The following is a 26627-nucleotide window of genomic DNA, read 5'->3' as shown; positions in this document are numbered from 1 at the left end:
TGCCCTGAACAGGATCTTCTATGAGACGTCAACAGGTCAAAAAGTTATACATTTACGAAAACTCAATTGTATTATATTGTGATAGAGGATTTTAACAGGTGGGGGTTGCTATTTAAAAAAGTTATAACTGTGGGAAAAAAACTGTCAAATGATCATACCTGTACTCGAGCCGCCTACACAGAAGTAAAGCATGAAGTAAGTGAAGTTTCCTCTGTCCGAGCAGGAGATGGCGACAGTGAACGCGTCATCTGACTGTAGCCTCTCCCAAAATAATCCACGTCCAAATTTGAGGAAAACTTTGTCTCGATCAGTGATTTATCTTAGTATTTGAGGTTGTTACAATTATTATTATTATAAACATTCTTCCCGTGATGATATCTCTTGATGGCCATCACAGTTAATATATTTCGCCTTTAGTGATCCTGACACGACGGTTTAAAGAGAGAACCAAATACTGATTGTTAAATTAGAACCACCTGTGAAAATGGGAAATTTCGATAAGTAACACATCCTTCAACAAGTATCTTCCTTGAATATCTAGACCAATAAAAAAAATACAATCCATTTTACAGTCTCGTCACGTGTCTCCGGGTAGGACATGAAACCTAATATTTCCTCCTAAATTATTTCACATCCTCAATAAATTCATAATAAAACTGCAAATGAAAGATGTGTAGACTTGAAAATAATATTAACCAGTTAAAGAGCTCTGTTGAAACAAAAATGTGTTTTAAAAAGTGCTAAATGTCAAGCTTGTTGACTGGGCTGGCACATGAAATATTAAAATAAGCTTATATGGTTCGCTATTACAACAATAACTCACAGGTCTATATTATAGTGACTTATAATATTATAATATATGATCATTAAACATAATGAAGAAGTGTAAGACTTTAGTTCCCCACAAACAACATGTATTACTGTATGTTGTTGCTTGATCATGTTAACATCTTCTAAAAAAAAAAGAAAAAAGTTTCTCACCAAAATAACAGAGTAGTGTCTTAGATCAACAGATTACCCCTATGATGTTGTATGTAATTGATATAATAATTGAGACTGAGACTTATCTACTACCCCTATAAATAAAATAAAAAAAGTTTAATACAATAAACATAAAAAAAATAAAACCAATAAATAAAAAACCCTTGGCCAATGTATTGATAATGATACAAATATTGATATCTGGGAACTGTTATAAACAAAACTGGGAGTGTTTTTAATGTTATTGTAATAAACACTTCAAATAATAAGTAGTATTTTCTGTGTATTATTTTATATGTCAGGCATTAAAGGATTAAAAACTAAAATACATATGAAGTTAGTTTTGTACTTTACAGTAATTTCAATACACATATAGTTCGTGATTAATTATGCTGCTATTGCCACTAAGTTACCTTATTAACAAATGTACCCTGATACTTTTGTCATGCCATGCACGTCCTTCCACTTCCACCTTTGTGGTGATTTTGGGTTATTTCAAAAGTTATGGTCAAGTCTTGCAATTTGTTGAGTGTCACATGGAAATGCTGTGACTCAATATACACTTCTGTGATGTTTAAGCGTGATTAAAGGACATAAGTATGCACTATAACAAAAGATGAGACAAACTCTGAAACATTATTGAAATATCTATGACATGCCTAAATTAAAATACTACAGGAACGTAGTACGAAAACACCCTGTTCATCCATGTCCTTACACCTCTGCTCACAGCAGCCAGTTTCATGGGGGCTGAATGAGTGACTTCTCTGCATCTAGGGTGGCCATGGTGTAGTGGGTAGAGTCTCCCCTCCAAACTGAGCACTGTGAGTGGCTGGGGACTTCCCCGGTGACTCATAGTGGTGATCCCAAGCCTGAACAATATGTCAAATCCATATGAGGAACAAAATCATCCACTGTGGCAACCAATGCCAAGGGAAAACCCAGAAAAGAAGCTGCTTGGTTCATGTGCACCACTCTACTTCATTCTTCCACCAGATTTGCCTCCTTTAAAAACTGAACTACTTTTTTGTGATAGGCACTTCTGAGATTCAGCAAATCTGAAGCTGGGTGGAGATAAATATGGGAAGTTGGTTATTCCAACTCTGATCAGGGTCTGTGATGTCAGTCTCCAACAAATCAGAATAGTTCACGTTCAAGTTTTTCTTTCGGCATTCACTTCAGACATCTAAATATATGTTCCCTAACAAAGAAAAAAAGTGACTGTTTTCATAATGCAACCCTTAATAATAATTCATACTTGAGTTACAGTAATATATAATGAATGTGGTCTGACTCTCTCTTTAGTTCTTTATAATGTCATATCTGAAAGGTTCCAGTTTGTTCATGTACATGAAGTTTCTTCAGAACAGTCAAGGGTCTGTTATGGTGTTCCGCAGGGTTCAGTGCTAGGGCCAATCTTGTTCAGTTTATACATGCAGCCATTGGGAAGTATAATCCAGAATCACGGCATACACCTCATTGTTATGCTGATGATACGCAGCTCTATTTGTCTATGAAGCCGGATGAAACAGAACCGTTATTTAAACTTCAGGCATGTCTTAGGGACATCAAGCACTGGATGTCCGGAAATTTCTTGTTTCTAAATTCAGATAAAACAGAGGTTATCATTCTTGGTCCAGAGCATCTTAAGAAGGGATTAGATGGTGTTGCAATAGCTTCCAATGCAACTGTGAGAAACCTTGGTGTTGTTTTCGATCAGGATTTGTCGTTTAAACCATATGTCAATCAGGTTTGTAAAATAGCATTTTTCCATCTCCGTAATATTGCAAAGATTAGGAATATCCTCTCGCAGAGTGATGCACAAAAACTAGTTCATGCGTTTGTATCTTCTAGACTAGATTACTGTAATGTGTTATTAGCAGGATGTCCAAGTAATTTGCTGAATAGGCTCCAGCTGATCCAAAATGCAGCAGCACGAGTACTGACAGGAATTAGCAGGAGAGACCACGTCTCTCCAGTGTTAGCATCGCTCCATTGGTTACCCGTAAAATTCAGAATCCAATTTTAAATTTTATTACTTGCGTATAAAGCCCAAAACAGCTTAGTTCCGCATTATTTGCAAGACCTGATAGTGCCTTATGTTCCTGTCAGAGCTCTCCATTCTCAGAGTGCAGGTTTACTCGTAGTTCCTAGAGTATCCAAATGTAGATTTGGAGGGCGGGCGTTCTGCTATCAGGCACCACTACTATGGAACCAACTTCCAATCTGGGTTAAGGAGGCTGACACCACCTCCACCTTTAAAACTAAACTTAAAACATTTCTGTTTAGTAAAGCTTATAGTTAGTGTTTAGTAAACCTCTAGCTGGTGTTGGTAAATCTCTAGGTAGTGTAAACTCTGGTGTGTTAGAGTTGCTCCTGTAGTTTCTTGTGCTGGCCCCCCTTCTCCTCCCTTTTTTCTCTTTTGTCCATGTTGCAGCATCCTCTGCCGGACACCGGAACCTGCAGCGTGGGAGTGAGAGGGGCAGGGTAACGGCCCGGGCAGGCGGGGGAGAGGTTTGTCCGTCAAGACTCCTCTCCCTGGCCCTGCCCCTTCTCAACCTTTCCCCGACCCTGCACCCCAACCTGGGACTTGATGATTGGGCCGGAGCTTCGGGAGCTGCGTGCTGGCCTGCGGTCCCCACCCCTGGTCATCCCGTTGCTGCTTCCACCTGCCTGCTGTGCTGTTGCCGTCCCTGACCCCCAGTCTGGCCCTCAGCAGGAGGGTCCCCCCTTATGAGCCTGGTCCTGCTCAAGGTTTCTTCCCTCCTAAAGGGGAGTTTTTCCTTGCCATTGTTTGGCTTAAGGTTTTTCTCCCACTAGGGGAGTTTTTACCTGCCATTGTTTATGTAATAACTGCTCGGGGGTCATGTTCTGGGTCTCTGGAAAGCGTCTAGAGACAACTTTTGTTGTATTAGACGCTATATAAATAAAATTGAATTGAATTGAATTGAATAATGTACGGTAAATAAAAACTCTCACTCACAGGGCTTGAATGTACAAATGGACAAATTGACATAAACAAACCTTTTAAAAAGGTAGCTTTTCAAAATATGGGCACAAACAGTGACAACCTGAAGTGTGCGGATGTCAGCAGACAATGCTCTTCACCCGTGCAACAATTCCTTCCCAGGCTTTCACTGAAACTCTCCTGCAACTTTATGTAGCCTAGTTTTCTTTCCAGAAGTGTCCTGTTGGATGTCTATTTCATATATCATCACGTGTCCTCATATGACTTATTAAACTCTGCTGTCTTATAAAAACATTGCAATACTGCCAGGCTACAAGACAGCCTTGGAGGGGGAACAGTCTGGGTCTGAACTGATAAGGTGCAGGTTTAAATACAGTCTGCGGCCCCCATGCAGATCAAATCACTTCGGAGGCAAACAGAGTGCTGCAGGCTTGATCTCCAGAATGCATTCCGTATAACTATAACACCGGGTGAATTTGTTTAAATAAAACTACTAAAACGTATATCTTGTCCTGGCTCTATGATATCAAAAAACTCAGTGAGAAGCAGCTAGGGCTAGGCTGATCTTAACAGTCCTCAGACCTGTTGAGATGAGGTGATTTAGGTGATCAGTCACTGTAGAACAACTTCTTTAAATTTAAAAAACTCCTGTCCGGCCTTGGCAGTGTTTTTGAAGGAATTTCACATTTACAAAGTGCTGTTCAGCTTAAAAACATCTTGTTAAATCTGAGCACACACTGTAGCCCTACACACCTCAGAAATGTACATCATGGGTATTTGGAAAGGACCTTGCCCTTAGTTTGGTGCTCATGTAAAACATTTAAAACAAGCTAAATTCACAGGAGCATCAATAGTCCAAGTCTGCAACATATTGATTGCTTAACAAGCACGCTGGACTGCAGTTGCTGGAATGTCAGGATTCCAGTACTTCCTCCAATGGAGAATATGGTACAATGTGCGAACAAATCCATTTGAAATGTACCCACAAGATAAATCCATGGACCCTGATAAGCTTGCTCACGGTAAGCAGGCTCTGTGAATTATGCAGATAAGCCTTACCACATGTGAGCACAAACTCACACATTCTCAAACACAAGAAACACACAAGCAGCTGACTGACTGTCTGCCTCGGTCCATACACTTTGATATAGAGTTACAGTTTTTGTTTATCCACGAGTTGTTAAATATTCAGATGAATTCAAACAGGATGTTTTATCACTTTAACATCCTGTTTCAGTGGCTTCACCGCACATCTTTCCCACTTAACCAAAGCAACACAGAAAGAGTAGTTAGAAAAAGCAGAATTCATGGTGGGGAACAAAATTGTGTGGTATAGATTGTTGTTTTGCAAGTGTTCAACAACAGGCCTAATAGATATGTACAGACATTTTCTCATAACTTGTAATTAACAGTATGTATCCAACGACTCACACCTTAGTCCAGCATGATTGAGGAAAGAGATTTAGATTGAGGAAAGTAAAATGGAAAACTGTTCTATGGTCCCACTGCAAACTGAGAGGTTTTACAAATGATAAGAAGCACATATCACCACAAGGATGAGACACGCTGGCTCCATCACACCTGGACTCACAAAGCTCCAGGTTACGGATTCATTTTTAGGCAGATGCACCATATGAATTAGATAAAAAATAATAGTCTATCGTGAAAACTGTAGTTAAATCTTAACTTTAAATGCTGCTTCTTCTGAAAGTAGCTTTAAATCAGATTAATGAAACAGAGTATTTATTGTTTGTGTGGGGGATTTTGGCTAATTACAGGGCCAATTGTGAGAATTATTTCCCCGGGATCTCCTGAAAGGTTAATCCACCCATGGCTTTCGGTTAGTTTCACACATTAGGCCCATTTTAAAATCCTTACATTGGCTACCTGTTGGTTTTCGTGTTTTTTTCGTGATTTTATTTGTTTATAAAGCGCTACATGGGCTTGCACCAGAGTATATTTCAGAGATGTTTTTATTCTGTGAACCAGGAAGGCCCCTCAGATCCACTGGCTCTTCCTTTTTAGCTGTTCCACAGAGTAGAACTAAAACATTTGGAGATGCTGCTTTTAGCCACTATGCTCCAAAACTGTGGAACAGCCTGTCGGAGGATCTGAGAGGAGCTGGAAATGTGGACATAGACTAAAAACTCATCTCTTTGGTCTGGCTTTTATGTAGCATCAAATGTTATAGTTGTATTCTGTTTAACATTTTTTTAGAGGTATTTGTTTTATTTATTTATCTATTTCTTGTAATGTTTTTATTATTATTATATTTTATTGTTGTGGACTGATTATTTTTTAGCCATAATTCTTGAACTTTTATCATTATTTCATTTTAATTAATTATATTGTATGTCAGTGTGCATTGGTCTCACAGTTTTTATTTTTGTTTTTATTATGCTTATTTTTCAGTCAAAATGTTAAGCACTTTGTATTTCATGTACCTGGATGAAATGTGCTATACAAATAAACTTTGATTGATTGATTGATAGATTTTAAAGTACTTCTTTTTGTCTTTAAATCTATGAATGGCTTAGCTCCCTCCTACATAGTTGACATGCTGACTGAATACATTCCGGACAGATCCCTTACATCATCAAATAAGAGTCTTCTAATCATTCCTAGAATCCACACTAGATCTGCTAGTGCTTTCAGTCACTACTACACTCTCTGGAATTCCTTGCCACAGGAACTAAGGTCTGCTCCAACAGTGCCCACTTTCAAAAGCAGACTAAAACCTTACCTTTTTGCACAGGCGTTTGACTAAACTCAGGTTGGCAGGGTGATCGCACTTTTGTTAAAAGGGAATTATGGTTGTTATTATTGTTTTTTCTCTTGTCATACTCGTTATCTATTTCTGTTATTGTAAACTTGTAATTTTGTTTGTTTGATTATGTATTTTTGAGCACATTGAGTCCATGCTCGTAATGTGAAATGTGCTTTATAAATAAAATTGACTTGACTTGACTTGACTTCAGGGGCGTCAATTCAGTATGGCAAGGTATGGCAGCCGCCACACCTTGGCTTCAAGGAAAATGTAAATGTTTGTTTTTTAAATACATTTATGGAATTACTCTGTGTCTATTTGTATTGATTATTCTATTACTTAATACATATAGAATAACTACAAATGCAAATCAGAACAACATGATCGATTTCACTAGTTATTATACACTGCAAAAACTCAAAATCTTAACAAGAATATTTGTCTTATTTCTAGTTAAAATGTCTAATTTTTAGTAAAAAAAACTCATTACATTTAAGACAAGATTCAAAAACAACTATTTTCACCTGTTTCAAGTAGATTTTCACTTGAAATAAGTGGAAAAATCTGCCAGTGGAACAACATTTTTTTGCTTGTAATGAGAAGATAAATCTTGTCCCACTGGCAGATGTTTCTACTTATTTCAAGTGAAAATGTACTTGAAACAGGTGAAAAGGGTCAAATAACAAGTTATTTTTCTGGTGATGACTCTTGTTTTAAGTGTAATGAGATTTTTTGACTTAAAATGAGACATTTTAACTAGAAATAAGACAAATATTCCTGGTAAGATTTGGAGTTTTTGCAGTGAGCGAGACTGCATTTGAAAAAGTTCCAATTTTCTTGACCACACAGATAAGCTACATAGCAGACTCTGTGATGAGTATTTGCTGGACGTGTTGATTGATACTCTAGTTAAGTTCTGTGACTTGTAACCTTGCCATACCTTAGCTTCGACTGAATTGACGCCACTTAGGGCTGTTCGATTAATCGATTTTAAATCGTAATCGCGATTATGTAATTAGAACGATGTTAAAACGGGAAAATCGTAAAATCGATTTTTCACTTTTTTTTTTTTTTTTTTACCTTGTCTGCACACATATTAATGATTGATACCATATTAATGATTGATGGAAATACCTCTCAATACCTGCGACAAGTGCCCCATCGGAGAGGCTCTTTAGTGTAGGAGGGGGCGTTGGAACATGCCACCGGGCAGACCGGCTCGTGTTCCTTGCAAAAAACTTGCAAATGTGAATAGCAAATGTAATGACTGACATTACACACCTCTACCTCCTTCATGGGTTGCATTATTATTTAGCATGCAAAGACCCAGTTTAGTTTAATTAGAAAATGACTTGTTTTATTTAATTGGAAATATAACTTACTGTATGTTTGCAAGTGCTGATTTGCTGATTTTATTTTTCAGAGATAAAACTTTATATTTTATTATATTTTTTAAAACTTTTCTTCAACTTATTTTACAGAGTTTTGCACTTTATTCATTCATTTTTGGTTTAATAAGAGCAAAGTTTGCACTTAAAGCCCAATGGGTCAAATGTTCAATAAAAAAACAGCATATTTGAAATAATTTCTTTGCCTTTTGTCAATTCACAAAATAATCATAATCGTAATCGAAAATCGGATTTTGAGAGAAAAAAATCGAGATTTTATTTTTGGGCAAAATCGAACAGCCCTAACGCCACTGCTTGACTTGACTTGACTTGATTGATTGATTTTGATTGATTGACTTTAATCGTGACAGAACTCCAAGAGGGAAAGAAAAAAAAGAAAACTTTTTTCCAGGGGAACATCATCAACTCACCTGGTTGCCAAAAACCCCAACGGAGCAGGCGGTGGAGACCTCATTCGTCCCGAACCAGGTGGAGGCGAGGCTGGAGGGGATGCCGAGGATGAAGATCTGAGCCACGGAGCTGGAGAACTGTCCCAGCATGGTGACCCAGAAGAGGTCGGGCCCGGCGCTGGCCACCTTGATCCAGGTGCCCGCGCAGTTGAGCGCGTTGGCCAGCAGCGCGGAGAAGCGCAGCCCCTTCTTGTCCAGGATCCAGGTGGCCGGGAAGATGAAGGGGATGTAGGACAGCATGAACACCATGGACAGCCAGTCCACGGCGAAGCCGTCCACGCCATAGAACTTCATGAAGATGTTGCTGATGATGCCGTACTGGATCCATTGGTACGCGTTGCTGAGCGAGTATGCGCTGAACAGCAGCACGATCACCCAGCGCCGCTTGTAGACGCGCGTCTGCGCCGCAGAGCCGCCGTTTGGGAGGCTTTTATCCCGGCCCCCGGCATCTGGACCCTTGGCTTCCACATGTGAATCCTGAGTGATCTTGTCCCCCATTTTCTACTTATGGGGTCTTGAAAGAAAAGAAAAGAAAAAAAAACTTATATATATATAAAATAAATAAATAAACCAAAAATAAAAACGGCTAAAAGAATTTCGGACTCACTTTTAGTTCACGTGACGCTTGAATAATCAATAACTTCTTTTCCTTGTCCCTTAATTAAGGTACAACAGGATTGAGAAAAAAACTAAAGACGTATCAAAAAGTACCTTCTTTCCAAGAGACCGACCTGCTCTTCGGGAGTTAAATCAATTCTGGACCATTAATCCCTTTTATTGCAGAGTATAAGAGCCGGGCTGACTTTTACTCCTCCCAGCCGCTCAGATAGGAAATGACAGGGACTGATGCTGCGTTCCATTTACCTCGGAAGTCGGAACTCGGAACTAGGAATTACGTCACAGCCGAGTTATCAGCGTTCCAGTTACAAAGTAGGTAAACAAGTTTGTAGTTCGCATATACCACATGAAAAATGTAAATTACACTATAGCAGCATATATATGCCGAACAATACTTGAATACGACTGATTAAGTGTGACCAAAACTAGAATGAAGTGCTACGAATTTTTACAGAGCTCTCTTCTACTGTTTACAACCGGGGCAGCCATCTTGGAATGTGAACTCGGGGGTGGTGAAGACTCTCCCACTTTCCCAGTGGGAAATCCCACTTCGAGGGGCGTTCCAGTTGAAAATTCCGACTGGGAACTGGGAAATCCCCACTTCCGAGGACAAATGGAACGCGGCAAGCCTGAATTATGGTTCCGCGTTAAATCGACGCAGAGCCTACGCCGTAGGGTACGGCGTAGCTTACGGCGGGAGTACGCGGCGACGCGCACGTACGGAGTGCGTCGCTGCGTACCCTACGCCGTAGGCTCTGTGTTAGTGTAACGCGGAACCATAAATCAGCCTTGAGCGTGGGGATGTCCGTGTTCACAGGAATACGGAAACATAACTTTACACACAGATGTGGCTTTAACGTCTTCATTTACATCTTCTCTTACCAGTTCTCGCCTCGTTAATCTGTCAGTAACCCTCCTGCTCTGAACAAGGACTAGGGCCTGTACTAGGCTCCCACAAAATACAATTTAAATTATAATACGATGTCAAAAAATGTTTTGTTTTTTCATAAAAAAAATCTGCATGATATATTGGCCAAAAGTGTAAAAATAACGATAATAATAAAGTTATGTATATATATGTAAATAATTTTTTTGTAGTATGTTTGTGTAATACTGATAATCGCCACAAGATGGCAATGTTTATCAAACATTTGTGGTTCTGAAAATGAAACAAATTCCATTTAAAAAAAGAAACTAAACATTTATTTCTTCAGGAAATATAAAATGCAATATTAGGATTTTTGTGATAGCTTATATAACATCATATACAAAAGTATAAAAAACACAAACATAACTAGTTGTAACAATATGGTAACAGTAAAATAAAGTACAATGTAAACACTCCAAATATATGACTGACGCCTGCGCCAAAATAATGTTATACCTGTCAAAAAGGTGCCGCTGTTCTGCCACCAAATGCAGCCTATGAAAGAACCAAAGTGACCAAAACATTCATGTGGTAAAAGGCCTTCGGTGTATCTAGATTTATCTGCACACTTCATAAAAATATGGTAAATTTGTTTATCCATCCATTTTCTATACCCGCTTTATCCTTTGCAGGGTCACAGGATTCTGCTGGAGCCTATCCCAGCTCATCACAGGTGAGAGGCAGGGGAACACCCTGGACCGGTCGCCAGTCTATCGCAGGGCCACATATAGAGACAAACAACCAGACATACTCACACTCACACCTACGGGCAATTTAGAATCATCAATTAACCGGGTATCCATGTTTTTGGACTGTGGGGGATAACCGGAGTAACCTGAGGGAACCCACGCAAGTACAGGGAGAAAATGCAAACCCCACACAGAAAGACCCCCCGCCGGGCAGAGGTGGACAGAGTACTCGACCCCAGTACTTGAGTAAGAGTACAAATACGACTGGTCAAAATTTACTCTGTTACAAGTAAAAGTAGCTCAGTCAAAATATTACTCGAGTAAGAGTACAAAAGTACTTGCTTTTAAAGGTACTTAAGTATCCAAAAGTAAATGCTTTTAAATTTACTTTAAGTAAAAGTAAGAGTAAGAGTAAATTTCTTATTTTCCACATCAGTAAATTACTATATTTTTTCTAAATTAATTGTTGCGGCTCTGTCTTGACTTGTTGCGGCTCTGTCTTGACAAACGCAGGCTACTTTGGCGGTATCGTTTTGAGGAGGCTTGACGTATTTCCGCTTTACGTACATCCCAGTGGAGAGCGTGCACTGTGATAGGTCTCCTCCTTTGACAAAAACAGCTTGTGTCCAATAGGATTTTAGGGAAGAAGAAAAAAGAGCAGACCTGAAAGTAACGAGTACTTTTCAGCCTTCCTAGAAATTTACTCGAGTAAAAGTAAAAATATTTGTCTTGGAAATGTATTCAAGTAAGTACTTGTACTAATAAGTACCAAAGAAATCTAATACTCAAGTAAAGTACAAATCCTCTGGATATGTACTTAAGTACAGTACTCAAGTAAATTTACTCCGTTACTGTCCACCACTGCCGCCGGGCCAGGGAGTCAAACCGGGAATAAATTTGTTTATGTATCTTCTAAATATCATCATTATGAGATGGTTAACACATTCCAGTAGTGTGTGTGTCTGTATATATATATATATATATATATATATATATATATATATATATATATATATATATATATATATATATATATATATATATACATATATATATATATATATATATATATATATATATATATATATATATATATATATATATATATATATATATATATATACGCACACATATATATTTCACTATATGTTTCTATCCGTCCTATCTATCTCCCTCCAAAAGTTCAGTTAAAATTTAAAGGCTTTCCTGAATGCAGTCAAACAAATGCATGATAATCAGAGTAATTTTTGTCACATGGACATAACTGGTCTAAATAAAGATAACCATTGTCCTGTAGTGGAACTACATGTCAGGTAATGCAAATATACTAAAGCAAAGCCTTGCTGACTAATTATTCAAGTCAAAAACTGTATGAATCCACCACAAAACATTTAGTAGTTGTGTGGAACCTAATTTTCCCAAAAGCTGCAATGTGTGTTATATAGTGTGAGCAGGAGCTCTTCTTACCATGAGTACAAACAAATGAAAAGTCAAGAGAAAGACAATAGTCCGTGTAACTACTAAAACAGTGTCTCTGGGTCCGCTCTTTGTGGCGTAGCGCTCCGTGTTTCAGGACAGGAGGGACTGGGTGACTCTTCAGTGACCAAGACCTGAGCCTAGTTGCTGCTAGTTGCTTCTACGTCTTCTCAAGTGAAAACTCTAGAAAGTCCTCGTGCCTTCACTCGGCCTCCAGCTGCTGCAGCAGAGGGTTCACCTCGCTCTCTGGGGTTTTGACACTGTCTGTCCGGACGATGCACGTTGGGCGATGGCGGTTAAGCATGAGGATCAGCTGCTGTCGCTCCAACTTCAGCTCCTCAATCTGTGCTTTGAGGTCACAGTTCAACATCTCTAGTCTTTCCGATTCCTACGAGAAGGAAAAGAAGGCAGTTAATTTGACGATTACTAATGCAAAACTGATTTTTTTTATAGTATGTATAGTATTCCTAACCTTTTGAAGATAGTCTGTCCTCTCTTTCTTTTTGTTCCGACACCGAGCTGCAGCCACTTTGTTTTTCTCTCGCCTTCGTTTCCTCCTATCGTCCTCTTCCTCTCTCTATAGGACAACAGGGCCAACAAAAAGCTTTGATTACATTTTCAAGTAAAATGAACCTCTACATCACAATACGCCCGGCATGTTTAGGTCTCACCTTGTTAATAGCCCCTGCCAGAATCTTAGCATAGCCCCTAAGCAACAACATAAACTCCCATGAAACCTCCAAATCCTCTTTCAGACACGTTATGACGTGTCAATTTACCTTTGCAGACATGACTAATCAATACAAGAAGATTAATACTGGATAGAAGGGATATTTCCTCCCAAGTCAAATACTGTAGCTGGTGCTCTTGATAAAACATAACTGCCTTTTCTTCATACAGATCCAATAATCATGTTTAAGAGTATTCTATGAATCACTATTCATTCATTAATTTCATTTTATTCTTTATTTCATTCAAAAAACAAAACAATTCAATACAAATACAAATACAAGTGTTCCTAACTTGTGAATGAAAAAGGAGCTTATCTGATCTGCCCCTTTCACAAATAACATAAATTAAAAATAATAATTAAAAAAAACAACAACAACTAAGTGAATAAAAAAAACTAAAATTAAATTAAATGAAAATAACATCAAAATAAAATTACTGCCGCCTAGGGGTATGTCAATCAAACTCAACTAACATTTTTCGTTATATTTCCTTAACATACAGGCTTTTATTGTTCTTTTGAACTTAATGTTTGATTTGGATTCTTTGTTTTCTTTATTCAGATTGTTCCATAAATTGATTCCTTTCACAGAAACACAACGTTCCATCAATTTTGTCCTACATCTTGGTTTTTTAAAAATCTCTGTTCCTTTTAAGTCATACTTGTTTTCTCTTTTTTCAAATCTTTTCTGAATGTTGATTGGTAAAGTTTTTTTATGAGCTTCACTAGAGTAAATGCTGTGATATTCAATCCATAGAGGGAATTAAAACATTAATATTTTAAAGTCCACCTAAAGAGAGTGTGATCTGAACTCAAAATATGCCAGTGTATGGGTGGTATGTATTGGTCGTGTGTCCTATACCTCTGTTTTGATGACTAGAGGTCTCTTCCCCAGACTGTCCAGGAAGTGCAGGGGTGACAGCATTGTCCCAAACTCCTGGAGGCCACCGAATTTAAGCTTGTCAGTCAGCGTGGTGGCTGAAATGCCAGCCAGTGGTCCCAGACTGGGCAGGGAGCCCACTGTCACCGAGGGATCTGGGATTTGTCCTGGCATCGTGTCAGACTCGGTCTTCACCACAGCTATGGGAGGAAGAGGGTGAAAATAGGAGAAACAATGAAAGACACGCACAGACAGAAGAACCAAAGCCGATTACCAGGCGACACATTATACTCTGTGTGGTCTGCTTGTTACAGGCTATTCTTTTGGATATTAGTGTAAACAAAACACTCTTTTACATTAAAATAGTGGGGGGGAAACAGATATACAGACATGGATTAATTTGCTAGTATCTTTCTCACTGAGAAATAACTTTAAAAAACAACCAAAGTTAAAAGCATCCATTATTATTTACCCTGCGTTACATGGATTACATAATAAAAGAAAAGAAAATGGCATGGACAAAAGTGATGGCTCCCTTAACTTAATATTTGGTTCAGTGGCGTCAATTCAGTCGAAGCTAAGGTATGGCAAGGTTACGAGTCACAGAACTGAACTAGAGTATCAATCAACACGTCCAGCAAATACTCATCACAGAAGTCTGCTATGGAGCTTATGGTCAAGAAAATTGGAACTTTTTCAAATGCAGTCTCGCCCACTGCAAAAACTCAAAATCTTACCAGGAATATTTGTCTTATTTCTAGTTAAAATGTCTCATTTTTAGTCAAAAAATCTCATTACACTTAAAACAAGAGTCATCACCAGAAAAATAACTTGTTATTTGACCATTTTCACCTGTTTCAAGTAAATTTTCACTTGAAATAAGTAGAAAAATCTGCCAGTGGGACAAGATTTATCTTCTCATTACAAGCAAAAAAATGTTGTTCCACTGGCAGATTTTTCCACTTATTTTAAGTGAAAATCTACTTGAAACAGGTGAAAATAGTTGTTTTTGAGTCTTGTCTGTAAATGTAATGAGATTTTTTTTGACTAAAAAGACATTTTAACTAGAAATAAGACAAATATTCTTGTTAAGATTTTGAGTTTTTGCAATGTATAATAACTAGTGAAATCGATCATGTTGCATTTGTAGTTATTCTATATGTATTAAGTAATAGAATAATCAATACAAATAGACAGAGTAATTCCATAAATGTATTTAAAAAACAAACAATTACATTTTCCCTTGAAGCCAAGGTGTGGCGGCTGCCATACCTTGCCATACCCAATTGACGCCCCTGATTTGGTTGCACAACACTGACCAGCAAGACAGCGCTCTGGCTCTCAGAGGGGCTCCTGCATCTGGGGGTCTTGGCCCACTCTTCCAGGGCTACCTGCTCTAGCTCTCTTCTCCACACTGAATTTTTCAAATCTCAACATAAATGTTTGACAGGATTAAGATCGAGACTCAAAGAGTCAAAGAAAACCACTGATTCACCAGTTCTTGGGTGCTTTTAGCTTGAGGTTTGCATCATTACCACTACCTCAAACTGCTGCACCTTAAAATGTTAAAATGTTAAAATGTTTATACTGTAGATAGTAATACCACATTTGTTTATTGTTTATTTGTTTATTGTTTATTTTTTTACTACCAAAGAGCGAAATAACCGAATCAAATTCCTTGTTGGACAATGTTCGAACCTGGCCAATAAAGCTGATTCTGATTCTGATTCTGATTCTGATTATCCTGCCGGAGAACCCGTAACGTGTAACCGAGGCTTGGCTTCCTGACGCTGGGATGTACATTTCACTCCAGGATTCCCTGATAATCTACAGACTTCATTATTCCTGACCAAAACAAACCCTCATATCTCAACACAACCAAGCTCCCTGCAGGCTTCACAGAAGGTATGGTCTTCTTTTCTTTGAAAGCTCAATTTTTCAGTCTGTGAACACAGAGTTGATGTGACATGCCAAAACGAAAAAAAAAAAAAAAATCTCCAGTTTTATCTCATCAGTCTAAAAAACATTCTCCCAAAACCTTTGTGACTAGTCAACGTGCATTTTGGCAGATTCAAGTCTGGCTTTGTCATGTTTTTCCTCCAAATATTGGAGGGCTTCTGGCTCTTCTTCCCTGGAGCTCATTACTCTTGAAAAGGTGGCAGATGGCGTGATCAGACAGTGATGTACCTTGATCTCAGAGCTCAGCTTAAAAGTCTTTGGATGTTCTCATTGGCTCTTTGTCTACCATTTACACCACCCTTCTGATCAAGCTGGGGTTGCATTTGCTCTTGCAGCCCCGCCCTGGGACTTAGTATTCAGTCCAGTGAACTTCTTACTCATTAATAATATCAGCCAGGAGATGATCTCAGACTGATCAGCTTCAACACGACTGCATATAACTTATTTTATGAGCTCTTCCAACAGACTTAATAGGTTATTATATAGGTTGCAAATTTCCCCTCTGTGGGACTATTAAAGGATTATCTTATCTTATCTTATCTCTTATCTTATTATTGGCTTGTTGCCTTTTTTTCTGAAACTGGTAATCCATTCAAAAGATTTTGACAAAATTAATTTTATTAATTATTTAATGTGAAGACAAGAATGAACAAGGGGACTGAACCCCAGCTACAGACAAGAAATACCAGTTCCTATATATGAAAGATAATGTAAGGGGAGTGAGACATGACTGAAAGAATCTAGCGACATTTCTGAGGTTTAACTGAACGTAACTGTTTTGTTTAGCTGCACAAAATCAAAGCTTACTCCTCTTACAACACGTGTCACGTGCTGTCAACAGCTTTTCTTGTTTTGTATCAGCAATGTGTGGACATGAATAGATAAATGGCTGCTCAAATGTTCACCACAAAGACAATGAGCTGCGTTAGGTGCGCGGGCAAAGACTGCAAAAAACACAGGAAATTACTACCACGGTTCACCGGATATCCAAGCCACATGACACATCCAGAAACCACTGTAAGAGCAATTACTCACAGACCTGTATCCCACCCTGCAGGATGAACAGGCCATTTCTCATTTACATGTTCCAACAGAAGACAGACAGCTGCTTACCGTCTGCTATGACTTATCCATTGGGACTTAAAGGGAAGAGTCTACATTTAATACTTGTGCTACAATTGGCTACTTTTTACAGAGATTAACTTTAAGGCTACATGAAAGTCTGATATGGGAATATGATGTTATTTTCAGCAGGGCTGTTTCTAGGTTTTTGGAGGCCCTATACAAGGCTCATATTTAGTAAAACTTCAGTGTGGTGGGGGAGATGTACAGCCTGGCCAACCATTCGGTTGAGTCGTTGAGTTAATTCTAAAGTTCTTATGTTTTTAAATGTTTAAATGATCTTGTCCCGTCTTACTTCTCCAAGCTTCTACTCACCTTTTCAGTCCCTCAGGTCCTATGTTTCTTAAAGTATCTTATAGTTTTTAGTATCCAGTTAGGTGCACTTTGTTTCAGCTGTGGTTGTTTCAAAGTGGTTTATAAACACAGTTGGTATGATATACCCGTCTACTTCACAAAAAAGTGACAGAAAGTGAAATAAACCTAGTACTAGAGATGGGCGGTATGGACTAAAAAATGTATCACGATCATTTCTGGCATTTATCCTGATAACGATAAAAATTACAATAAAAAAAATACCAATTCATATAAATCTCTCGCTCTCAGATCCGCCATGTTTGTTACACAAAAACATCATCAACAGGAATGTATCCTTTTTCTTTTTTTCTTTCTTTCTTTCTTTCTTTCTTTCTTTCTTTCTTTCTTTCTTTCTTTCTTTCTTTCTTTCTTTCTTTCTTTCTTTCTTTCTTTCTTTCTTTCTTTTTAGCTCATTTCTTTCTTTCTTTCTTTCTTTCTGGCTAATTTCTTTATGTATTTCTTTCTTTCTGGCTCCTTTCTTTCTTTCTTTCTTTCTTTCTTTCTTTCTTTCTTTCTTTCCTTCTGGCTCATTTCTTTCTTTCTTTCTTTCTTTCGGGCTCATTTCTTTCTTTCTTTCAGGCTCATTTCTTTCTTTCTTTCTTCCTTTCTTTCTGGCTAATATCTATCTTTCTTTCTTTCTTTCTGGCTCATTTCTTTCTTTCTTTCTTTCTTTCTTTCTTTCTTTCTTTCTGGCTCATATCTTTCTTTCTGGCTCATATCATTCCTTCCTTCCTTCCTTCCTTCCTTCCTTGCTTCCTTCCTTCCTTCCTTCCTTCCTTCCTTCCTTCCTTCCTTCCTTCCTTCCTTCCTTCCTTCCTTCCTTCCTTCCTTCCTTCCTTCACGTACGTTGTGCGTGGATTTAACGCAGAACCATAAATCAGCTTTACACAAAAACGTCATCAACGGGAATTTATCGTTTTTACCGCGAGATGACAAATTCTTACCGTGGGGAATTTTTTTGACGGTATATCGTGAACGGTAAAATATCACCCATTCCTACCCGTCATTTCACAGCTCTTTCCACCGGTGCAGAACATACCAAACCAATCGTATCAAGCTTGGGTTGGGCTCTATGTGACCATCTTTACAGGAGCTGCCATTCAAAACAACCAAGATGTCTGCAAAAGTGCTAAAAGCACTTTGAATCAACAAATGACAACAGTCATTCCCCTGAGTTCCTACTCAACCCGGACCATTTTGGATGTATTTTGTTGATACTAGTCTGGTTGTCGCTCTGCTTACATCACATCCTTTGTTTCTCTGATTAGTTACATGCTCATCCAATTCCATCACGTTGCAGTTTCATCTCTTTCACTTTTGGCTCCCAGGAAATCGAAGTTGAATCCCAATGAACCAGACTAATTCTTTGTATCAAAAAGGAACGAATTAAGGTGGCTGGGCACGCAAAGCAGTCACTTATTACACTTAAAGGTGAAAACAGGCCAAATCTATGAAATATATAAAAAGAAAACTTCAAATAAAAGTTGAAAAGCAAAATATGCGTATTAAACTAACGTTAGATTAGTGGCGGAGGAGCGTGAACTAACATTCAGGCAATGCATAGTCTGCATGATTGTTGTTCACAGTGAAGTACAACTAAAGACATGTTATTTTATTTATCTTGTATTGACACTCACTTATAGTTTTTTTTGGAGCTTCTTATCAGCTGTCTTGAAAATGTATCAAAACACAAGAAAACTATGGTCAATAGATGTGATTAAAACAGAAATGTAACTTTCTCTTCCACTTGTTAGAGAATCTTTGCGCCTAAAGGAAAACATAACTTAACTGTAATGTATAAATTTGAGCTCTAACAGCATTGTCAGAGGAAGTTGTGGGTTATTTCAGGTCCATGCATGGAGGTTACTGACAAATATGTAGTCATCTCCTGGCAGGTCACATAACGTGCAGAAATGGTCAACTTGAAAACGGAAGGTTTTTTTTTTTCCTTTCGGTGCGGCATTTGTCTTATGTAACAATTTCTGCTTCCAGCAGAGACCTGCAGCTATCAAACGTCAGGGGTTATTTCTCAGCAAGGCTTCAACTCTCATTAGTAATAATAATAACAATATTTTTTATTTTTAAAATCACCCGCATGGCAACAATGTGCATGTAACTCCGGATTAAATGAGAACATTTTGTTCTGAATTGCTGAACGCCTTTGGTCCGTGTAATAAGAGCATGCAGGCAAAAAAAAAAAAGAAAAGAAAAGGTTTTCCCTGCAGCATGCTCAGTATTAGTCGGGTTTGGTTTGAAGAGAAAAAGAGGAAAGCAATAAGGCGCTTTTCTAACCGACGACATCCTCATCAGACCTGCGGGGCTGGCCGCTTGTTCTCGGGGATTTGCTGGCGACGCCGTAAGGCTGGTTTATGGTTCCGCGTTACACCAACGCAGAGCCTACGCCGTAGGGTACGCGGCGACGCGCAACGTACGGTGCCGTAGGCTCTGCGTCGATTTAACGCGGGACCATAATGTAGGCTGTACGCGTGGCGCGCCGCCCCGACCGGCCGCCAGACTACAAGACCACCGGGCCAAAGTTTCTGACTACCGACCTGACTTTGATCCCAGGTGCAACAAATGTCCTCTCTTCTGGTCAGCCGAGGGTCGAGAGTAGATTTTAAAAAGTGGAAATCGTTGCATCAGCCCGATTTTTTTCAAACGTGATCCCAATCTGGGAGGATTTGGGAATGCGGAAATTAGGCTATGCCAGCCAAACGTAAGCAGAGATGTAAAAAAGTACATAGTGGGGGCAGAAGTGGGGAAGTTGCGCCGCTCCTCCCATGAAGAAAGCTGAGGCTGCAGACTGCAGCAGAGAGAGCAGTAATGCGACTCAGATGTGGGACTGGAAATACAGCATCTAGAACCAAACACTTCTTCTCCATCCCACAAATATACATAGAATCCCACAAATACATAATTTATATATATATATATATATATATATATATATATATATATATATATATATATATATATATATATATATATATATATATATATATATATATATATATATATATACAGGACTGACTCAGAAAATTTGAATATTGTGATAAAGTTCATTATTTTCTGTAATGCAATTATTGTTATTATGGTTTACAGTTTAAGATTAAGATTCCCAGAATATTCTAATTTTTTGAGATAGGATATTTGAGTTTTCTTAAGGTGTAAGCCATGATCAGCAATATTAAAATAATAAAAGGCTTGTAATATTTCAGTTGATCTGTAATGAATCCAGAATGTATGACATTTTTGTTTTTGTAATTGCATTACAGAAAATCACAATGTTCTAATTTTCTGAGACAGTCCTGTATAATTATACTTAAAGGTCTATTTTCTGTCCCAGGGCTGTATCTAGCTTTTTTGGGGACCCCTATAAAAAACTCAGTTTGTGTGGGAAAATAAAGCCTTTGAAATGATTCATAGCAGGATCTTAAAAATATATATATGTTTTTTAATTTTGAGGGAGGGGGGCTAGATTTGTAAACGTAAAGCCTGGTTTATGCTTCTTTGTCAACTCGATGCAAAGTGAAAGCTGTCAGCTCAACATTGTAACCATAACTTTCAAAGCTCTGAATTGAACTGCCGCAAAGCAGTTCACCACCAAAACGCTAGGTGCTATCTAGTTTTGGAGAGATCTTTCCTAAAATCTATTAGAGGAGACAATATTGGAATTGGAGATGATCCATTAGGAACAGCCACCCTGAGCGAGTGTGTGGCCACCGGATTAAATTACTTTTTTTTAATGGAGGGGGAATCCTTTCATTTTCAGCAGCAAGGTGCAAGCAGGACATATTTTACAGATTCACACACATATGACATGTCCTGTATCCCATGAGGGTCTGTGGAGATGTTTATTCATGTGGTTGAGTTATCGTAACATATATCTTCACTTCCATATGATTGTCACTGGCCCCATCCTGGCCACCCCATTGAAAACTGGCTGGCTCTTTGCATTCTTTAAAAAAAAAATGGTTGGGGTTGGGGGGGGGGGGGGGGGGGGGGGGTGTGTTTTGTTTTGCTGCGTTGACTGAATGTGGGTTGGTCTAGAAGGGTCCGAGGACGAAGCTTTGCTAAATACCTGGCAACCTTGTGCCAACCGAGTCGGCCAAATGCAGTGGTCATTTCTGATTTTGCCACCGAAATTACATTTGTAGAAGGAAGTCCAAGGTGTCTCATTGTGGACTAAACGCACCACAGAAGCAGAACAAATTAAATGTATGAATGGCGGTTAATAATGAATGAATAATGAATCTGTCACTATATACATTTTGCTAAGATTAGCTGAACAGGGACATGACATATTAGGGTGATTTGAAGCACCCCAAAAAGTGTCCTGAATATGTCATTGGGGCTCATTAACCCTTGCAAGACGCCAAGGCTTGGGCAAAGCAGAGCGAAGGCCCTCAGCTCTTCAGAGGGCTTCCCGAACCCGTAGCACCTTGCAAAAGTGAAGGGAGGGATATAAAGATAAAAACTCAGAATTTCTATCATCTTCTGTATATTCTACATCAGCTCAACAAGGTTGTGAATTCTGATTTTCATGCTTTACAACTTTATGATCCATTCATGTGAGCGCACAAAGCAGACGCTGCATTTTCATCTGTCAATAAGAAATCATTTTCTTACCAGCAGCAAACAACTGTGTATGTAGATTTATTGTAATTATTCAGCAGCATAGATAAGCAATCAATGCTCATTTTGCTTCTTTTTAAAATTTTAACAAATAAGTCAAAATCTTAAAAGGTAAAAAAATAAATCATAAGTTACATCTTAATAAGATATGTACTATATAGCACTGGATGTTTTCATGGAAAACTATCAACATTTGAACAATGAGGTCAAACCACGGTTGATGACATTGAGGTATGCAGTTACATAACATTGATGAATGTGGAAATACAACATTTACAGCAATCAATACACTACCGACACCAAAAACACAAAAACCATACTGATACATCAAATTCCACATTACACTTTAGATCTAGTGAGGCAACAGAGAACACCCTTCCTGCATGTTGTATTTTCTTAAAACAGATCTCACAGATCAGATATACAGTATATATGAGCTTTGAAAATTTGGATTTCTCTGCATGCTTTTTAAAATCAAAACATCAGTTTATCCAGTTAAAATTAAAAGCCATGCTTTTAGCTACATCGCTCTGTTGGCTATGTATCTGAGGAAAGCTTATATGCTTGCTCTGTAACACACAAGACATTTCATGAACATATTCCTTGAAGTGTTACAGCATATTGGGGCATACAATGTTGATTAGATTCAACGTCAGGAAACCTGCAAACAGAAAAACCAGAGAGGTCAGAAAGATAACTTCCCTCTGTACATTTATAAGGCTAGAAGAGTTGGAGAGTTAAGGATATCAACAGATTCTGCTTTGCTTCCTCCACCTTTAAGGCCGTCTAGTCCCTCTGCGAGAAAGTCCAGCTCGGGACACGCAAACGTGAACACAGACAGGTAGCTGCTGCGGGTCGGGGTGGAGGTCACCACGGGAGTGCTGAGGGGCTCCAGGTCGCTGGAAACCGTCTTGTACAGCGTCTCCCAGTCCGACACCCCTAGAGAGCTGCTCAAATCTATGTCTGGCACAGATCGTGCAGTCTCCATGGGGGTTTTCTCCTCCAAACTGGGCAACATATTCTCCAGTAACCCTTCTTTGATGTCCAGAGAGGGCTCGAGATCACAGATGTTGATTTCAGCACTGGCACATAGTAAGATGTTAGAGTTCCCAGAGATGGCTGTGGAGGGATCACTGCCAAAGCCCATTTCCTGGAGTGAGGGAGCTTCCTGGATGCCATCCTCCGGAAGCTTGTTCTCATCTGGACTGGGCAGTAGCTCTGGCGATTCTGTGGGCTCCTGGAAGATGGACTCGAGCTCATCCGACATCTGGCAAGCCGGTGTATGTGTGGCGAGGATAAACTCAAGGCGCTCTTTCTCTTTGAGGAGGTTGGCTATTTCTGTCTCCAGCGCTGCTTTCTCCTCCTCCAGCTTGTCTGTCTCCTTCAGATAGATCAACATCCCAAATCATCCACATGGAAAACACACAGCAGTAGGTGCGAATGACAGTTGAGTAAATGCATCACTGTTTACTTACAGCTTGCAGTGTGTCAGTGAGCTCCTTCCGTCTGTTGCGACACTTTGCTGCAGCCATTTTATTCCTCTCCCTTCTGATCCTCTTCTTCTCCTCCTCCTCTGGAGACAGCTGGGATGAAAAATAAATAATTCACTTGTTACCTTGAAGAATCCAGTCATTTTTATCTGCAAATCCACGATATTCATTCCCACTTCAGTCTTAGAAAAATGGCTTAAGCATGTTTCGCTGCAATGCGTCTAAAAATAGACCATTGTTGCAGACTTGCTGTGACCTGAATATAAATTGACTGCCTCAGGAATGCACATAGCTCGCACACAGCACCGGAGGAGGCTGCACGAAAGCACTGCTGCACATATACAATTCTGACTGGCATATGTAAATACATGTTATCCTGCCCAATCACAGAGACGCCTACCTGCTCTGCTTTGCCCTTCCTGGCTGCATTTTTCCCCTTATTCCCGCCTGCTTTGGGTGTTGCCTGGAGAGAGCTTTGTGGTTCATTGGCTTGTTTGCTGCCCAGAGACGGGGAGACAGATGTAATAATCGTAGGCTGGACCATCCACTGGAAATCTGGGGTAGAGGATATTGCTGTAACGGTTGGAACAAATGCAGCATCTTGATCGCTCATCTCTTCGCAGACCTCCTGAAAACAATGAAATTATACATGATGAGGACAAATTTTACTAATATTAGAGCTCTCATAAGGATATTATGCTGTGATGACAATCATCAATAAAACATCTATAAATGATGTTTATATCAAAAACACAAAGGATGCCCTGCATGTTGCTTCTTTTTTTAAATATGCCTCGCCAGAAATAGCCTTCCTCAGATCAATAATTGACTTTATCATTGTTTGTGACGTCAACACTGACGCAGAGATGGTGAGGAGTCTCCTGAATGGATTTATTTTTCTCAATGGAGAGCTGCATCGACATGCTCACAATTGGTCCCAGGACGTGGGAATCATAACAACCCAAACCGCAGGGTTAATTGGCCCACATTTCCATCCCCACTGAAATCTACTTCAGTGATGCATCAATTGTGCAAAAAAATTATGTCTAAAATTAAACGCATCCTGTTAATTAAAACCTTGCCAATCAGTTCCCATCGTCCCCTCCCCCCACCATGAAGATTAAAATAAATTAATTAATAAAAAAGCATCAGGGAGCCGCTTTGTGGATCACATTAAAAAGGAGGTTTAAAGGCTCATTTATGGTTCCGCGTTAGACCGACGCAGAACCTACGGCGTACCTTACGCGTCGACGCGCATCCTACGGCGTAGGCTCTGCGTCGATGTAACGCAGAAGCATAATTGAGGCTTTATTTCCTCCCAAAGCGGGGTGCCCCCTGGGCTGCGTGGTGACTGAAGATCAACAAACATTCATACCTTATTGCTCTCTGAGGAGGAAGCCGGGGAGCTCTCTGCCTCTTCTGGCGTCTTCTGGCAGGCTGTCCCGAAAGGAGACTCTGTCCGCAAGCTGGGAGAAACTGAATCCATGTCAGACGGCAGGTTGTTTTGGTACATCAGAAAAAGAATCAATACAATTTAAAAAAAAAAAAAAAAAATCCCCAAAGAGATGCAAAAAAACACACAGGTCCTGATCAATAATAAATAGGACTGTGGCCTTCTGCTGGGAAGAGAGGGGAGTCTTTTTCTCCAGGTATTTACCTGGTAACTGGATGACTAGAATGCAAGCCCCTCCTTTTGGGCTCCGCTTGAATTTTATGAATGAACCAAGACTGTACCATCATGGAGGGGTCTCCGAGCACAGCACACGGGCTAGCTTTTCATATATATATATATATGTATATACACATTTAGAAAAAAAAAAAAACAGTATTTTGACATTTATCCATCAGTAGACCATAAGGCCTCCCTTACAGATACAGGAACATTTTCTGGTGACGTGAGGTTCATCAATGCACGAGCACCAGACCGCTGTTTCCACCACCATTCACAAATAACGGCTTCATATTAAAGCAATATGGAGGGAAGGAAGACATGAGCCTTTTTATGAATGTACATACTGTGGAAGGACAATATAATATTCATATGCGTTCATTCAAAACCCACCCATGTTTAAGAGAGTCCCAGTGATTTTTGTCAAATGACTCAAAAAAAAAAAAATTAATTAAAAAAAAACAACCATTTTTTTTCACAGGCATTTGATTAAACAGCGTATATCTATTAAAGCTTAACCGGCAGACTTTGTGTCAAAATAAGGATGGGGCACTGTTCAAGATTCAGTCTTTATTGTCACATCATATTAGCCTACTAAGTAACATGTGTACAACTCTTGGTTGTGCAGGCTCATCATTGCAGTTAAAAAATATAGAGACAAAAGTGCATAGTGCATGAATAATCTACATGATATGTGGAATAAAAAAAATAGAAAAAAGGGGACCTGGACATGGGACCTGGAACCGGGACCCACCCTACCGGTGTTCTTCCAATTTCTGCTGCTTTGCCATAAATGCTACCTAAAGGTTTTCTACCTTTGTAGATTTACAATTTTACTGTTTTACCCCTAGCCCACTTCCTTTTCCCCCCAAGTGGTCCTTGTCAAATGTCAATGTGTTCTGCCTGGCTAAATAAAGGCAAATGACTGAATGAATATCAAATAAAGCGATAGAATTGTTTTTTTTCCCTCTTTATGGTATAATGTTCACAAAGTGTAATGCAATTCATTTCATGGGTATTGTACTTTGAAGGATCACATACTCAACATCCCATATTATCAATTTTACATTGTGTAAGAAATGATTGTCGTGGCAATCAAACTTTGAAAATCGACTGTGCGCAGAACCACAAAGTAGCATTTCTTGGCAGGTAGCAAGGATTGGCAGAACACAGAGCCTCCAACACACCCATGCTCTTCACCGCCAATCATAGCAGAGCGAACCGCCCACTTTATCCCTCACTGATGCCAATCATAGGATCGATCTATCTGAAGAGACCTTGGAAATATGGGGGCGGACAGGTCACGTGGTGTGACCCGGGACTGTGGGGAGGGGTGTTGATGCAGTTGACAGGATCAGCATCAGCATCAGCACCAGCACCAGCATCAGCATCAGCATCAGCATCAGCACCAGCACCAGCATCGGCATCAGCAGCACCCTTTCCTCCCATTAACAGCTTCGTTTTAACGCAATTTCCCTCTGATGACTGCTGGAAGCTGCCATC

The 26627-nt window shown here is 39.3% G+C and overlaps 3 protein-coding genes across 4 annotated transcripts in view; all 3 read right to left on the bottom strand.

Annotated features, from left to right (window-relative positions):
- Nucleotides 1–9080, bottom strand: part of flvcr2a (FLVCR choline and putative heme transporter 2a) — a 34035-nt gene extending 24955 nt beyond the window's left edge. The window contains exon 1 of one of the 2 annotated variants that reach the window (XM_061743399.1): nt 8536–9080. In XM_061743399.1, the coding sequence (XP_061599383.1) occupies nt 8536–9072 (537 nt within the window). In that variant the 5' untranslated portion in view covers nt 9073–9080. Of the gene's footprint in view, nt 1–158; nt 204–8535 lie in introns of those variants that run through there. The other variant, XM_061743396.1, reaches the window with a different exon arrangement.
- A 2842-nt stretch (nt 9081–11922) lies between these two features.
- Nucleotides 11923–20065, bottom strand: jdp2a (Jun dimerization protein 2a). The gene is made up of 4 exons (XM_061743654.1): nt 19883–20065; nt 13878–14095; nt 12758–12862; nt 11923–12673 (listed from the first exon to the last, which is right to left on the bottom strand). Exons 1-4 carry the CDS (start codon nt 19968–19970, stop codon nt 12488–12490), a joined length of 597 nt encoding a protein of 198 aa, XP_061599638.1. The 5' UTR covers nt 19971–20065; the 3' UTR covers nt 11923–12487.
- A 1912-nt stretch (nt 20066–21977) lies between these two features.
- On the bottom strand, nt 21978–24968 carry fosaa (v-fos FBJ murine osteosarcoma viral oncogene homolog Aa). The gene is made up of 4 exons (XM_061743838.1): nt 24831–24968; nt 23856–24083; nt 23441–23548; nt 21978–23346 (listed from the first exon to the last, which is right to left on the bottom strand). Exons 1-4 carry the CDS (start codon nt 24966–24968, stop codon nt 22678–22680), a joined length of 1143 nt encoding a protein of 380 aa, XP_061599822.1. The 3' UTR covers nt 21978–22677.
- Between the last annotated feature and the right edge of the window lie 1659 nt (nt 24969–26627).

Source organism: Cololabis saira, chromosome 16 (assembly GCF_033807715.1).
Source record: "Cololabis saira isolate AMF1-May2022 chromosome 16, fColSai1.1, whole genome shotgun sequence".
Lineage (NCBI taxonomy): Eukaryota > Metazoa > Chordata > Actinopteri > Beloniformes > Belonidae > Cololabis > Cololabis saira.
This window is presented reverse-complemented; position numbering and strand designations above follow the sequence as displayed.